The 14,651-nt window shown below is 47.1% G+C and overlaps 1 protein-coding gene across 3 annotated transcripts in view; it reads right to left on the reverse strand.

The window, feature by feature from the left end:
• Positions 1-14,651, reverse strand: part of ATM (ATM serine/threonine kinase) — a 434,777-nt gene that overhangs the window by 199,345 nt on the left and 220,781 nt on the right. For all 3 annotated transcript variants that reach the window (XM_063951603.1, XM_063951598.1, XM_063951604.1), the window contains exon 33: positions 8,351-8,446. In XM_063951603.1, coding sequence (XP_063807673.1) covers positions 8,351-8,446 — 96 coding nt within the window. The remainder of the gene's footprint in view (positions 1-8,350; positions 8,447-14,651) is intronic.

A 14,651-nucleotide genomic window follows, 5' to 3' on the forward strand; every position in this document is an offset into this window, starting at 1 on the left:
TGGAGAGACAGAGAGAGAGTATGCCAGCACACACCCCAGCGCTATGTGACCCAGGAAAAAACACAGAATGTTTACCCAGTAACGCTGTTATAACTTTACATACGCCAATTATGTGCCCCCCCCCCCTCTTGAAAAACCCACTGTCACAGTCAGTAAGCAGGGGAGAGTCCGGGGAGCTTCCTCTCAGCGCTGTGCGGTGGAGAAAATGGCGCTGGTGAGTGCTGAGGGAGAAGCCCCGCCCCCTCGGCGGCAGGCTTCTGTCCCGCTCAAAATACTTCAAAACATGGCGGGGGCTCTTTATATACATGTACAGTGCCCAGGTGTACATGTATATAGGTACTTTTGCCATTAGAGAGGTTTATATTGCTGCCCAGGGCGCCCCCCCTGCGCCCTGCACCCTTATAGTGACTAATGTGTGTGAGGTGAATGGGAGCAATGGCGCACAGCTTCACCGCTGTGCGTTACCTCTATGAAGATCAGATATCTTCTGCCGCCTCTGAAGTCTTCTTTTCTTCTCATACTCACCCGGCTTCTATCTTCCGGCTCTGCGAGGAGGACGGCGGCGCGGCTCTGGGACGGACGGCGAGGATGAAACCTGTGTACCAATCCCTCTGGAGCTAATGGTGTCCAGTAGCCTAAGAAACAGGACCTTGAAACTCAGAGAAGTAGGGATGTTTCTCTCTCTTCAGTCCCTCGATGCAGGGAGTCTGTTGCCAGCTGGCTCCCTGAAAATAAAAAAACCTAACTAAAATACTTTCTTTACAGGAAACTCAGGAGTGCTCCCTGCAGTGCACCCATCTCCTCTGGGCACAGTATCAAACTGAGGTCTGGAGGAGGGGCATAGAGGGAGGAGCCAGTGCACATCCAGAGTCAAAGTCTTTCTTAAAATGCCCATGTCTCCTGCGGAGCCCGTCTATCCCCATGGTCCTTACTGAGTCCCCAGCATCCTCTAGGACGTTAGAGAAAAAAAGTTCAGCATATACGATTGTATGCAAAAGAGAACAACCATCTTTAGGTGCAAATAATACAATGTCTGGTGGGTACAAAGTTAAATAATACTAAATAGAAATAGAATATTTTGGAGCTAGAAAGAGTACTATAAGGCAGAGCAGGAAAAACGGCTAAAGCAAGAACAGGAAGCCTCTTAGCAGGCTACAAAATCCATTAGGAAGCTGTGAAACCAACCATGATGACACCAGGGTGCCCACTATGGGGGATATCCTATTAGCCCCGGTAAAACATCAGGTGCAAAAAACGTATGCGATTTTTCCAGATGTTTCACAAAAAATTTTTTTTTTTTTTTTTTACAGGCTATACAGATTGATCGCCTGTAAAAAAAAAAAAAAATGCCCTTTCTCCCGAAAACACACAGGTTCAGTGAAACTTGTGTGTTTTCGGTAGAAACAGCCTCCGTTTTCGCACGAATATGGGCTGTTTCTGGGGATTTGGTTCGATGACCGTGGACAACCTGCAGCATCTCATGCCTTGCAGCAGGCTGGGACTGCAGGCATGGCGCCGCGGCCCGTAAGCTGCCACTCAGCGCGGTGACCTCTGGCAGGAAAGCCAGGGCAGCGTCATGACCGCATCCCCCCCTCTCCGCCGGCTCCGGCAGCGGTCACATGGCGGGGAGCGCCCATGTGACCGGGGGGAGCCGGAGGAGCAGCGCTGCACCGGGAGCTGTCAGCAGCCTGCACCCGATGCAGCATCAGTTAACCCCCGATTAGCCACCGCTCGTGCTGGTTTATCGGTGGTAATAGGATAGCCCCCGGCGGGTGTGATCATATTTACTGTTTTACTTTCAGAATTAGAATCAAATAAATAGTAACTGTGCATTAACCAGTACAGAAAATAGGATTTTAATTACCTACCAGTAAATCCTTTCCTCGTAGTCCGTAGAGGATACTGGGAATCCATTTAGTACCATGGGGTGTAAAGTGGTCCACTAGGAGCCTTGGACACTTTAAGAATTTGATAGTGTGCCCTGGCTACTCCCTCTATGCCCCTCCTAGCAGACTCAGTCTAGGAAACTGTGCCCGAGGAGACGGACATACTTTGAAAGAAGGATAGATAAGGATAGTGGTGAGATTCCGAACCAGCACACACAAGAGGAAAGCCAAGCTAACCAAACTTGAAACATAAACAGCAACAGCTGAACAAACCAGACTACTTAACCAAGTAACAGTGCAGGAAGGGGGTCATTCCGAGTTGATCGTTCGCTGCCAATTTTCGCAGCGCAGCGATCAGGTTTCTACTGCGCATGCATGGCAATGCGCACGCACGTCGTATGGGTACAAAGGGGATCATTGCTGAGCGAAGGATTTAACGAAGAATCCATTCGCATAGCCGATCACAAGGGGATTGACAGAAAGAGGGCGCTTATGGGTGTCAACTGACCGTTTTCTGGGAGTGGTAGGGAAAACACAGGCGTGTCCGGGCGTTCAGAGGGCGGGTGTCTGACGTCACCTCTGGCACCAAAAAGACTGACGATCGCAAGGGCTGAGTAAGTCCATCGCTACTCAGAAACTGCACAAACTGTTTCTGCAGAGCTCGGCTGCACAGGCATTCGCACACTTGCAAAGCGAAAATACACTCCCCCCGTGGACGGGGACTATGCGTTTGCACGGCTGCTAAAAGTAGTTAGCAAGCAATCAACTCGGAATGACCCCCGAAGAACGAAGCACTGGGTGGGCGCCCAGTATCCCCTACGGACTAAGAGAAAAGGATTTACCGGTAGGTAATTAAAATCCTATTTTCTGTTACGTTCTAGAGGATACTGGGAATCCATTTAGTACCATGGGGATGTACCAAAGCTCCCAAACTGAGTGGGAGAGTGCTGAGGTTCCTGCAGAACTGATTGATCAAACTGAAGGTCCTCAGAGGTCAAAGTATCGAACTTGTAGAACTTTGCAAACATGTTCGAACCTGACCAAGTAGCCGCTCGGCAGAGCTGTAAAGCTGAGAAACCCCGGGCAGCCGCCCAGGAAGAACCCACCAACCTAGTAGAGTGGGCCTGTACAGATTTTGGAACCGGCAATCCTGCCATGGAATAAGCATGCTGGATAGTGAGCTTGATCCAGCGTGCAATAAACTGCTTTGAAGCAGGACAACCAATTTTATTGGGATCATCGATAACGAACAGCGAGTCGGATTTTCTATGATGAGCTGTTCTCTTTACATACACCTTCAAAGCCCTCACAACATCCAAAGACTTTGAAGTGGCAGAGGTGTCCGTCACAGCCGGAACCACAATAGGTTGGTTGATGTGAAAAGCAGACACCACCTCAAGAAGAAATTGCTGACGACCCTAGCTCCGACACACCTCTTGCTGAAGCCAAGGCCAACAGTGTGACGGTCTTCCACGTAAGAAACTTTACGACAACCTCCTGTAAAGGTCCAAACCATTTCGATTGCAGAAATTGCAGCACCACATTGGAGGTCCCAAGGTGCCGTGGAAGGCACAAAGGGCGGCTGGATGTGCAAAATTCCTTTGAAGAATGTCTGAACCTCCGGGAGAGAAGCCATCTGTTTCTGGAAGAAAATGGACAAGGCGGAAATCTGGACTTTTATGGAGCCCAAGCGTAGGCCCGCATCCACACCAGAAAAAGCAGAAAATGACCCAGGTGAAATTATTCCACAGGAATTTTCCGGCGTTCACACCAAGAAATATATTTTCTCCAAATCCGGTGGTAAAGTCTCGACGTTACCCCCTTGGAAGGTAGGAGTAACCTTGTCCGGAATGCCTTTCCGGGCTAGAATTTGACGCTCAACTTCCATGCCATCAAATGAAGCCACGGTAAATCTTGACAGGCCACCAGCCCTTGTTGCAGAAGGTCCCCTCAAAGAGGTAGAGGCCACGGATCCTCTAGGAGCATCTCCAGTAGATCCGCGTACTAAGCCCTTCTTGGACAATCCTGAGCAATGAGGATTGCTTGAACCTTTTCCCTTCTTATTCTTTTTAGAATTCTTGTGATCAGGGGAAGTGGAGGAAACACGTACACAGTCTGGTAGACCGATGGAGTCGTCAGAGTGTCTACCGCCACTGCCTGTGGGTCTCTCGACCTGGAACAATACCGCTTGAGCTTCTTGTTGAGATGAGGCCATCATTGCGTCTGTGGTCAGCAGAATCCAATTCTGAATCCCGACCAGTTGACCGTCGATTAGGTGAGAAATCTGTAGCCACCACAGAAGGGAGATACTGGCTTTTGGCGACAGACGGATCCTTTGGTGCATGTGAAGATGTGATCCGGACCATTTGTACAACAGATCTAGCTGGAAGGGCCTTGCATGAAACCGTCCGTACTAAATTGCCTAGTAAGAGGCCACCATTTTCCTCAAAAGATGAATGTACAAATGCACCGATATCCGGGTTGGCTTCAGGACAGCCCAAACCGTTGACTGGATTACCATTGCCTTCTCTAAGGGAAGGAACACCCTCTGAAACTCTGTGTCGAGTATCATTCCCAGGAGCTGAAGCCTCTGCGTCGGTTCCAGGTGAGATTTTGGTAAGTTCAGAATCCACCTGTGATCCAGGAGTAGCCTGGTTGAGAGGCTAATACTGTCCATCAACCGCTCCCTGGATGGCGCCTTTATCAGAAGATCGTCCAGGTACGGAATTCTGTTCACTCCCTGTTTGCGGAGTAGAAACATCATCTCTGCCATCACCTTGGTGAACACTCTCGGTGCCGTGGAGAAACTAAATGGCAGGGCCTGGAACTGGTAGTGGCAGTCCTGCAGTGCAAACCGTAGATAAGCCTGATGAGGCGGCCAGATCGGAATGTGAAGGTACGCATCCTTGACATCCACAGACACTAGGAATTCCCCCTCCTCCAGACCTGAGATTACAGCTCTCAGAGACTCCATCTTGAATTTGAACACTCGTAAGTACGGGTTCAATGACTTGAGGTTCAAAATCGGTCTTACCAAACCGTCCGGTTTCGATACTACAAACAATTTGGAATAATATCCCTTGTTTTACAGATTAGATGGAACTGGAACAATGACCTGAGTCTGTACCAGTTTTATGAATGGCGTCCTGTAAGGTTATACTTGCTTCCTGTGAAACTGGTAAGCCTGATTTGAAGAATCTGTGAGGTGGGAGCTCCTGAAACTCCAGTCTGTAGCCCAGGGAAATAAGACCTATGACCCAGGGATCCTGGCATGATGTTGTCCAGATGTGACTGAAAAGTTTTTTAGTCGTGCTCCCACCTGCCAGTCTTCCAGGCATGGTGGCCCACCGTTATGCTGAAGGCTTTGAGGAAGCAGAACTTGAGCCCTGTTCCTGTGAACCTGCAGTTGCTGGTTTTCGTGGTTTACCTCTAGCGCCTCTGGTGTCCGTAGAAGAACCTCTGGTTTTGCCCTTAAACTTGGCCGTTCGAAAGGACTGTAGATTAGGTCCTGAGTAGGCTTTCCTGGCTAGGGGGGCTGCAGAAGGAAGATATGTGGACTTACCCACAGTAGCTTTGGAGATCCATTTGTCTAGTTCATCTCCAAATAAGGCCTCTCCTGTGAAGGGTAGGCCTTCCGTAGCCATAAGCCCCTGCGTGCTGACACTGCCATAGCAGTGGTGCGTGCATTAATCAAGCCTATTTCTTTTCTGGCTTCCACCATAAAAATTGCAGAGTCCTGTATATGTTGCAGGAGTAAAATAATCTTCCCCTTAGGCAAGGTACCTAACCCCTCAATTAGGTTACCCGACCATTTTGCGATGGCTTTAGTAATCCACCCACATGCTATAGTGGGTCTCTGTGCCCCCCCCAGCAGCTATATACAAAGATTTGAGTGTATTCTCAATTCTACGATCAGCCATGTCGTTTAGGGAAGCTGCACCAGGGACAGGCAATACAATTTTCCGTGACAGCCTGGATACTGATGCATCCACTATCGGTGGCTTTTCCCATTTTTTTCTATCCTCAGGAGGAAAATGAAAAGATGTTATCAATCTTTTAGGGATTTAAAATTTCCTATCAGGATTAACCCACGGTTCTTCAAATAGGGTATTTAGTTACTTTGACACAGGAAAAGTGGCTGAGTATTTTTTTTTATATTAAAATAAGATTCCTCAGTCTCCTCTGTTACCTTATCAGGGATATGCAGAACCTCTCTGATAGCTTCTATGAGAGCCTCTATGCCCTGTGACAGAGTAGCCTCCCCCACCTTCATGTCTGACCCCTCATCGTCAGAGTCAGACTGCAGGCTCTGGGCCAAAGGACGTTTTTGCAGACAAATGGCAGGGGACTGAGACGCTGGTTTGGGTACTGAGTCTCTGTTCATAAACTAAGTCATCGATTGTCTTAAGTATTTCATCTCTTTCTCATTGTGGGACAATTTGGTAGAAATATTGGAGATCATTTCCCTAATGGAATCCAGCCAAGCTGGCTCTGCCCCGCTAGCCTGGGAAGGTACACTGCACTGAGTACACTGTAGTGAACCCCCTGGAGAAGAGGAACACTGTGCCTTACATGAAATACACTCTTTGTCTGACATACTGTGACAGTGACCGCACACACACAGGAACAGGTTAAATGCACAATTAACCCACAAAGAGCCCTTCAAGAGAGACACAGAGATAGTCTGGAGCCAGCACACAGCGCCCTTACTGCTAATTGCAAGCTTAGCCAAGTCGCAGACTAAGTACCCAGATTAGGGAATCAGCACACTAGTAAGCGCTCACCCCCTGCTATGACCCCCCGCTACCGCTGAGATAATCCGGAGTCTCTCCGGAGGAGCTGCGTGTCCCTGTCAGTCAGCGTCTGTGTCCACTGCAGAGGGAAAATTGCGCTGGTGAGCTGCCTGATCCGCTCATAGTGAAGCCCCGTCCCTTCAATGGTCATCCTGCTTTTTTATACTGGCTGAAATGATTTTCGTGCTTAAAATGGAGTCAGCCGCCTTTTAAGTCTGTAATGCCAGTCTGGGTACTGTGTACCGTTGTGTACTTAGACTCGGTACGCTCCCTCAGAAGCGGTGCATCCTCACTGTGTACTGAGTCTGGAGACCCAGCCGCCCCACGTAGAAGCCGTGCGTCTCTGTACCCTCATGCCGCCATAATGGCCGGCGACCCGCTAACCGGGATGCCGACTTAGTACTCACCACTCTTCTATATTCTGGCTCTGTTAGGGGTGGCGGTGTGCTGCAGTAATGTACGCTCACCGTGGTGGGGATTGCAAATAGTTTCCTCATCAGCTTAGTGTCCTGTCAGCGGGGAACGGGACCATTAACCCTTTGGGAGGTTGGGCCATTCCCCCCCCCCCCCCCCCCAACTCCCACGAAGCAGGCAGGCTGGTGCCATCCAGTCCTGCCTGAAAATAACAAACAGAGAAAATAAATGCAGAAAACTCTTCTGGAGCTTCCAGCAGCATGACCGGCTCCTCCGGGCACATTTTCTAAACAGAGTCTGGTTGTAGGGGCATAGAGGGAGGAGCCAGCGCACACTATCAAATTCTTAAAGTGCCCAAGGCTCCTAGTGGACCCGTCTATACCCCATGGTACTAAATGGATTCCCAATATTCTCTAGGACGTAAGAGAAATATGTAACAATTAACTCTGAACCCTGCAGATGCCATGATAAATTCTTTTTACCAATGCTGGCCTATCATAACACTATCGATAACACAGGCCAAAAAAAAGTAAATGTTTAGTCGTTATGGATATTTGAATGCATTTTGAGGTTGCTGAATTAAAAAACGAAAATAGTTTTTCGAAGTGCCTCTATTTCTTGAGATAATGGCTAAATAGGAAACCTAGCCATAACACATGCATATGGGAATTTGCTAGAACATTGTAGAAGGTGAGACACACAAATATTCTAGGTATTCACTCCACAATCAATCTAGAATACTTCTCCTCCATATATAAGTGATCGGTCAGGTGACAGTTGGCAGTTGAGCGGTTTTCGTTGTTTAGCAAAACCCATGTCATATTTGGAAACCGCACCACAAAATTACCCCAAATTCGCTCTAACACGAGTGACAATAAAATGAGTGTTAATCAGTGTAATCATTCAGATCAGCCAATGAAACGTCCATCCGGAACAATTGTCTCAGTGTATGGACATGACCGATATAAATCAATCACAGCATGAATATGGCTGAAAAATGGTTGTAATCCCGCCTCGCGCACCTGCTTAACAGGATTTCTAAAATGCAGGCAACTGTCTGTAAACTCAGAACCCATGTAAGTGAGGATATACTCTCTGTAATTATAAAATAAATTACATTTACATAGTTCCAGTGCTCTTTATCCTTCTCTTCTGAGATTAACTGCATCCCAAAGACTAGTAAGTGGAATCCGGTGACTTGGAAAAGTGCAGGTAGGTCTGATAATTGAAATACAATACAGAGAACTATCTACTCACCCAGAACCTCTTTCCCATTGTCCAGGTGTACTGCATTCTTAGACAACTGTAAGAGGCTTATCACCAGTTTTGCAATAACATTATCCTGAGGATTCCCTGAGTGACAGAAGAATATATATATTGACAGCTACAATTAAGAATTGGTATTAGTTTGCTATAACATGGCTTCCCCCCATTGTATTGTTAAGCAGGCAGTGTGCAGTGGGAGCCTAATGTTCTCAATAGAACTTTGAATCCTTTCAAGATGACGGTAATGAGAATAGTTTATTCTGACAACTAGGAGCAGTCATATTCAGCAAGCCAACTGTTATAACTGTGTGCACTGTTATTACTCATCCAGTTTATATTAAGGGTTAACTTTTTATTTAATTTAATACAATAGTAAAAGAAAGAACAATATCCCCATCATGAATTTCTCATAACTAGCATGGAAAACTCTTTAAGCTGCACAAGGACTGCTTTTCCAGAACCGTACCAAAAATTCTGTATACTGCACATATAAAAAATACACCATATTAAGATACTGCAGATCCAGAGGGGCTGATAACAATGAGTTGATAAATGGCACTCCAGCCAATCAGCTCCTAATGGTCATGTTTTTGAAAAATGACAAGAGCTGACTGGTTGGAGCACCATTTAATATTCTTAGCGAGTGATAACAAGAATATTACACATTGTTAAATCTGCCCCAGAGTTCTGAAGATTCTAAAAAGTTAAATTGAGGGGGCACTACTGCAATCTTTGTAAATGTACAAAGATTTAACATAATTTTATCACTGTGGCAGCAGTTCGATACTCAATTATTATGGTGAAAACTGTCCTGAGTTATAAGAATTAACATAACGCTGTGATGCCGTCTATGTGGGGACCCGATGCATGTTTGGAATTGGAACCTTGGTTTCAGCTTAAAGTACCATTATAGGTTTAACACATGTAACAACAAAAATGTACATACAAGATGTAATATAAAAAAAACCAGGATTTTGATACCTACAGGTAAATCCTTTTCTCCTAGTCCGTAGAGGATGCTGGGGTCCACTTTATGACCATGGGGCATAGACGGTTCCGCTGGAGCCATGGGCGCTCCCAAGACTTTTCAATGGGTGTGAAATGGCTCCTCCCTCTATGCCCATCCTCCAGACGTCAGCTATAGGAACTGTGTCCAGGGTGACGGACATTTAGAGGAAAGGATTTACGTTAAACTAGTGGTGAGATACATACCAGCTCACACCTCAACCATGCCGCAAAACATGGCATTCAACAGAACACATGCCAACAGGCATGAACCAATTACAGCAACATGCTGAAACTAATATAACACAACTTGTGTAACTCTAATAACAAAACTGCAGGTAAAGTACGCACTGGGACGGGCGCCCAGCACCCTCTACGGACTAGGAGAAAAGGATTTACTGGTAGGTATCAAAATCCTATTTTCTCATACGTCCTAGAGGATGCTGGGGTCCACTTCATGACCATGGGGTTTATACCAAAGCTTCAGTACGGGCGGGAGAGTGCGGATGACCCTGCAGCACCGATTGACCGAACTTGAGGTCTTCATCGGCCAAGGTGTCAAACTTGTAGAATTTAGCAAATGTGTTTGACCCCGACCAAGTAGCTGCTCGGCAAAGTTGCAATGCCGAGACCCCCCGGGCAGCCGTCCAGGATGATCCCACCTTCCTAGTGGATTGGGCCTTCACCGACGTCGGTAACGGCAATCCAGCCGTAGTATGAGCGTGCTGAATCGTACTTTTGATCCAACGCGCAATAGTCTGCTTTGGAAGCAGGACACCCAATCTTGTTGGGAGCATACAGGACAAACAAAGACTCTGTTTTCCGTATTCGAGCTGTTCTAGCGACATAAATCTTCAAAGCCCTAACCACATCTAGAGACTTTGACTCAGTGAACGTGTCAGTAACTACTGGCACCACAATAGGTTGGTTTATGTGGAAAGATGAAACCACCTTCGGAAGAAAATGTTGACGAGTCCTCAACTCTGCCCTATCTTCATGGAAGATCAGGTAAGGGCTCTTGTGAGACAAGGCCCCCAAATCAGACACCCGCCGCGCAAATGCCAATGCCAAAAGCATCACCACTTTCCAAGTGAGAAACTTCAACTCTATCTCTTGTAGAGGCTCAAACCAATCCGATTGAAGGAACTGCAACACCACGTTAAGGTCCCATGGTGCCACTGGAGGCACAAATGGAGGCTGGATGTGCAGAACCCCTTTCACAAAGGTCTGAACCTCTGGAAGAGAGGCCAATTGTTTTTGGAAGAACACTGACCAGGCCGAAATCTGGACCTTGATTGATCCCAATCGTAGGCCCGCCTCCTGCAGAAAATGGAGAAAACGTTCCAACTCAAACTCTTCCGTAGGAGGTTTCTTGGATTCACACCAAGACACATATTTTCTCCAAATATGGTGGTAATGTTTCGACGTTACTCCTTTCCTGGCCTGAATAAGGGTGGGGATGACTTCCTTGGGAACACCCTTTCGGGCTAGGATCCGGCGCTCAACAGCCATGCCGTCAAACGTAGCCGCAGTAAGTCTTGATACACGCACTGCCCCTGCTGCAGCAGGTCCTCGCGAAGAGGAAGAGGCCGAGGATCTTCTATGAGCAACTCCTGAAGATCTGGGTACCAAGCCCTCCTTGGCCAGTCTGGGGCAATGAAGATTGCTCGAACTCTTGTTCTTCTTATGATCCTGAGCACTTTTGGGATCAGCGGAAGTGGAGGGAAGACATATACCGACCGGAACACCCACTGGGCCACCAGTGCATCCACTGCTATTGCTTGAGGGTCTCTCGACCTGGAACAATATTTCTGAAGCGTCTTGTTGAGACGAGATGCCATCATGTCTACTTGAGGAACTCCCCAAAGACTTGTCACCTCTGTGAAGACTTCTTGGTGTAGGCCCCACTCTCCTGGATGGAGATCGTGTCTGCTGAGGAAGTCTGCTTCCCAGTTGTCTACTCCCGGAATGAAAAATTGCCGACAGAGCCTTTACATGTCTTTCTGCCCAGAAGAGGATCTTCGTCACCTCTGCCATTGCCGCTCTGCTTTTCGTTCCGCCCTGCCTGTTTATGTACGCGACTGCTGTTACATTGTCCAACTGGATCTGCAGGGGATGATCTTGAAGAAATGTACCGCTTGTTGAAGGCCGTTGTAAATGGCTCTCAATTCTAGCACGTTTATGTGAAGGCAGGCTTCCTGACTTGACCATTTTCCCTGGAAGCTTTCTCCCTGAGTGACAGCTCCCCAGCCTCGGAGACTTGCATCCGTGGTTACCAGGAGCCAGTCCTGAATCCCGAACCTGCATCCCTCTAGTAGGTGAGAACTGTGTAGCCACCACAGGAGCAAAATCCTGGCTTTTGATGCCAGGATTATCTTCCGGTGCATGTGTAGGTGGGATCCCGACCACTTGTCCAACAGGTCCCACTGGAATACCCTGGCATGGAACCTGCCAAACTGTATGGCCTCGTAGGCCGCCACCATCTTCCCCAACAATCGAATGCACTGATGGATTGACACTCAATGGTTTCAATATCTGTTTTACCAATTTCTGGATTTACAGAGCCTTTTCCACCGGAAGAAATACTCTCTGAACTTCTGTGTCCAGAATCATCCCGAGAAATGACCATCTTGTCGTCGGTTCCAACTGTGACTTTGGATGATTTATGATCCAACCGTGTTGTTGGAGTATTGACAGGGAGAGTGTGATGTTTCGTAAAAACTGCTCCCTATATCTCGCCTTTATCAGGAGATCATCTAGATAAGGAATTATATTGACTCCTTTTTGACGCAGGAGAACCATCATCTCCGCCATCACCTTGGTGAATACCCTCGGCGCCGTGGAGAGACCGAAAGGTAACGTCTGGAATTGGTAATGGCAATCCTGAACCGCGAATCTCAGATAAAAGCAACCTCAAACTTAGAAAGCGCTATCCTCTTGTGTGTGTCAGCTGTGTAGCTCCTTAGTATTAAAATACACCTCCTCCCAATTGTGCACTGCTGCTTTCAATAATGGGTAGTTGAATCCCAATAGTTATTATATAAATCAAAGGACAAAAGGTTGAAAGCGCTGTCCACAATAAAAGAGTTTTTATTTAGTTAAAAAATTATAAAATCACTAGTTCACATATAATCACTAATCAATAATGATCTAAAAGTTAAACATCAAAGCATATTGCGGACCATAACTATTTTTCAGTGGTACCTATTAATGAAACAGTTTAAACACAGTGGATACACTTGCATTAAATTGACACACTCTATTCCAAGTGAAACAATTGTATCAGATGTTATATATTACTCCACTCAGTGTTTCTTCTGAGGAAACAGCCATAGACATACGGCTGAGAAACGCATCAAGAGTGCTCCTTGCGTGTGTGGACCTAATCGTGAAAACAGCTCATCTCAGATAAGCCTGGTGAGGAGGATAAATGGGAACATGCAGGTAAGCATCCTTTATGTCTACAGACACCATGTAGTCCCCCTCTTCCGGACTGGAAATCACTGCCCTCAGTATTTCCATTTTGAACTTGAATCGTTTCAAGTAGAGATTCAGATTTTTCAGGTTTAGGATCGGTCTGACCGAGCCGTCCGGCTTCGGAACTACAAAAAGGCTTGAATAAAACCCCTCCCTTTGTTGTGACAAAGGTACCAGGATTATGACCTGATCCTGACATAATTTTTGGATTGCCGCTGTTACTGCTTCCCTTTCTGGAAGAGATGCTGGCAAGGTCGATCTGAAAAATCGGCATGGGGAACGTCTTGAAACTCCAGCTTGTATCCCTGGGACACTATTTGCAACACCCAGGGATCCAGGCCAGACAGAATCCAACCTTGGCTGAACAGTTTGAGACGTGTCCCCCCACCCGAGCGGCCTCCCGCAAAGGAGCCCCGGCGTCATGCTGAAGCTTTGGCAGAAGTAGGGGTAGACTTCTGCTCCTGGGAACCTGAAGCTGCTGTGGACTTCTTTCCCTTTCCCTTTCCCCTTCCCGCTAAGAAGGGGGAACCTCTCGCTTTTTTGTATTTATTGAGCCGAAAGGACTGCATGTGCGGGTGATATGTCTTTTTTGTCGGTGCAGGCGCAGAGGGGGAAAAATGTTGACTTACCTGCGGTAGCCGCTGAGACTAACGCATCCAGTCCATCGCCAAATAAGGCCACACCTTTATATGGGAGAGCCTCCATGTTTCTTTTGGAATCTGCATCCACGTTCCACTGGCGAATCCACACTGCCCGCCGAGACGATATTGCCATGGTAGCGGCTTGTGAACTCACGAGTCCAATATCTTTCATCGCTTCTAGCATGTATGCGGCAGCGTCTTTGATATTCCCTAACTTAAGGAGTATCTCATCTTTATCAATCGTGTCAATTTCTGATGACACGCTTTCTGATCATTTTTCAATAGCGCGACTCACCCACGCGCAAGCAATTGCGGGCCTGAGCAGCGTACCATTGGCAACATAAATGGATTTCAATGTAGTTTCCATCTTTCGGTCTGCCGGCTCTTTTAGTGTAGCCGTGCCAGGTGCAGGGAGAATTACCTTCTTTGTCAACCTGGACAGTGCACTGTCTAACACAGGGGGTGACTCCCATTTTTTCATGTCCTCCACCGGGAAAGGATAAGCTATCTGAATTCTCTTGGGAATACGAAATTTTCCGGATTCACCCACATTATTAAGCTCGTGGGAAGGAGGGAAAGTGACCTTCGATTTCTTTTCTTTATAGAAATAAGCCTTCTCCTGAGGTACAGGAGTGGCTTCCGTGACTTCCAGAACTTCCCTTATAGCCACAATCATATATTGTATATTTTATTGCCAATTTATGATCTATTTCTCTGGAGTCACTATCGTCGACACAAGAATCAGTGTCCGTGTCGATATCAGTATTAACAATATTCGCAAATGGTCTCTTATGTGACCCAGAGGAACCGCCTGCGGATGGAAGAACAGAGCCCTGAAAAATCACATCCTCCACAGATTTTCTCTAGCACTCAGTATGAGATTCAGACTTATCTAATCTCCTATTGATATGATTCACACTATCACGTATTTCTTTCACCCATGCAGGCTGTTGGTATGCCGGCAGCGCCACCACATTACACTTCTGTGTCCCTAAAATGGTTTCCTCAGGGGAGGAATTCCCTGCCTCTGACATGTCTTACACACATGTACAACACACACACAGACACACTGGGACTTATAGGGGACAGACCCACAGTAAAATCTGTCAGAGGGACACAGTTTAGGAGAAGCCAGTTCACAACCCCAGCGCCAGTATCTAATGCCTGTG

This window comes from Pseudophryne corroboree, chromosome 2 (genome assembly GCF_028390025.1).
Source record: "Pseudophryne corroboree isolate aPseCor3 chromosome 2, aPseCor3.hap2, whole genome shotgun sequence".
Taxonomy (NCBI): Eukaryota; Metazoa; Chordata; class Amphibia; order Anura; family Myobatrachidae; genus Pseudophryne; species Pseudophryne corroboree.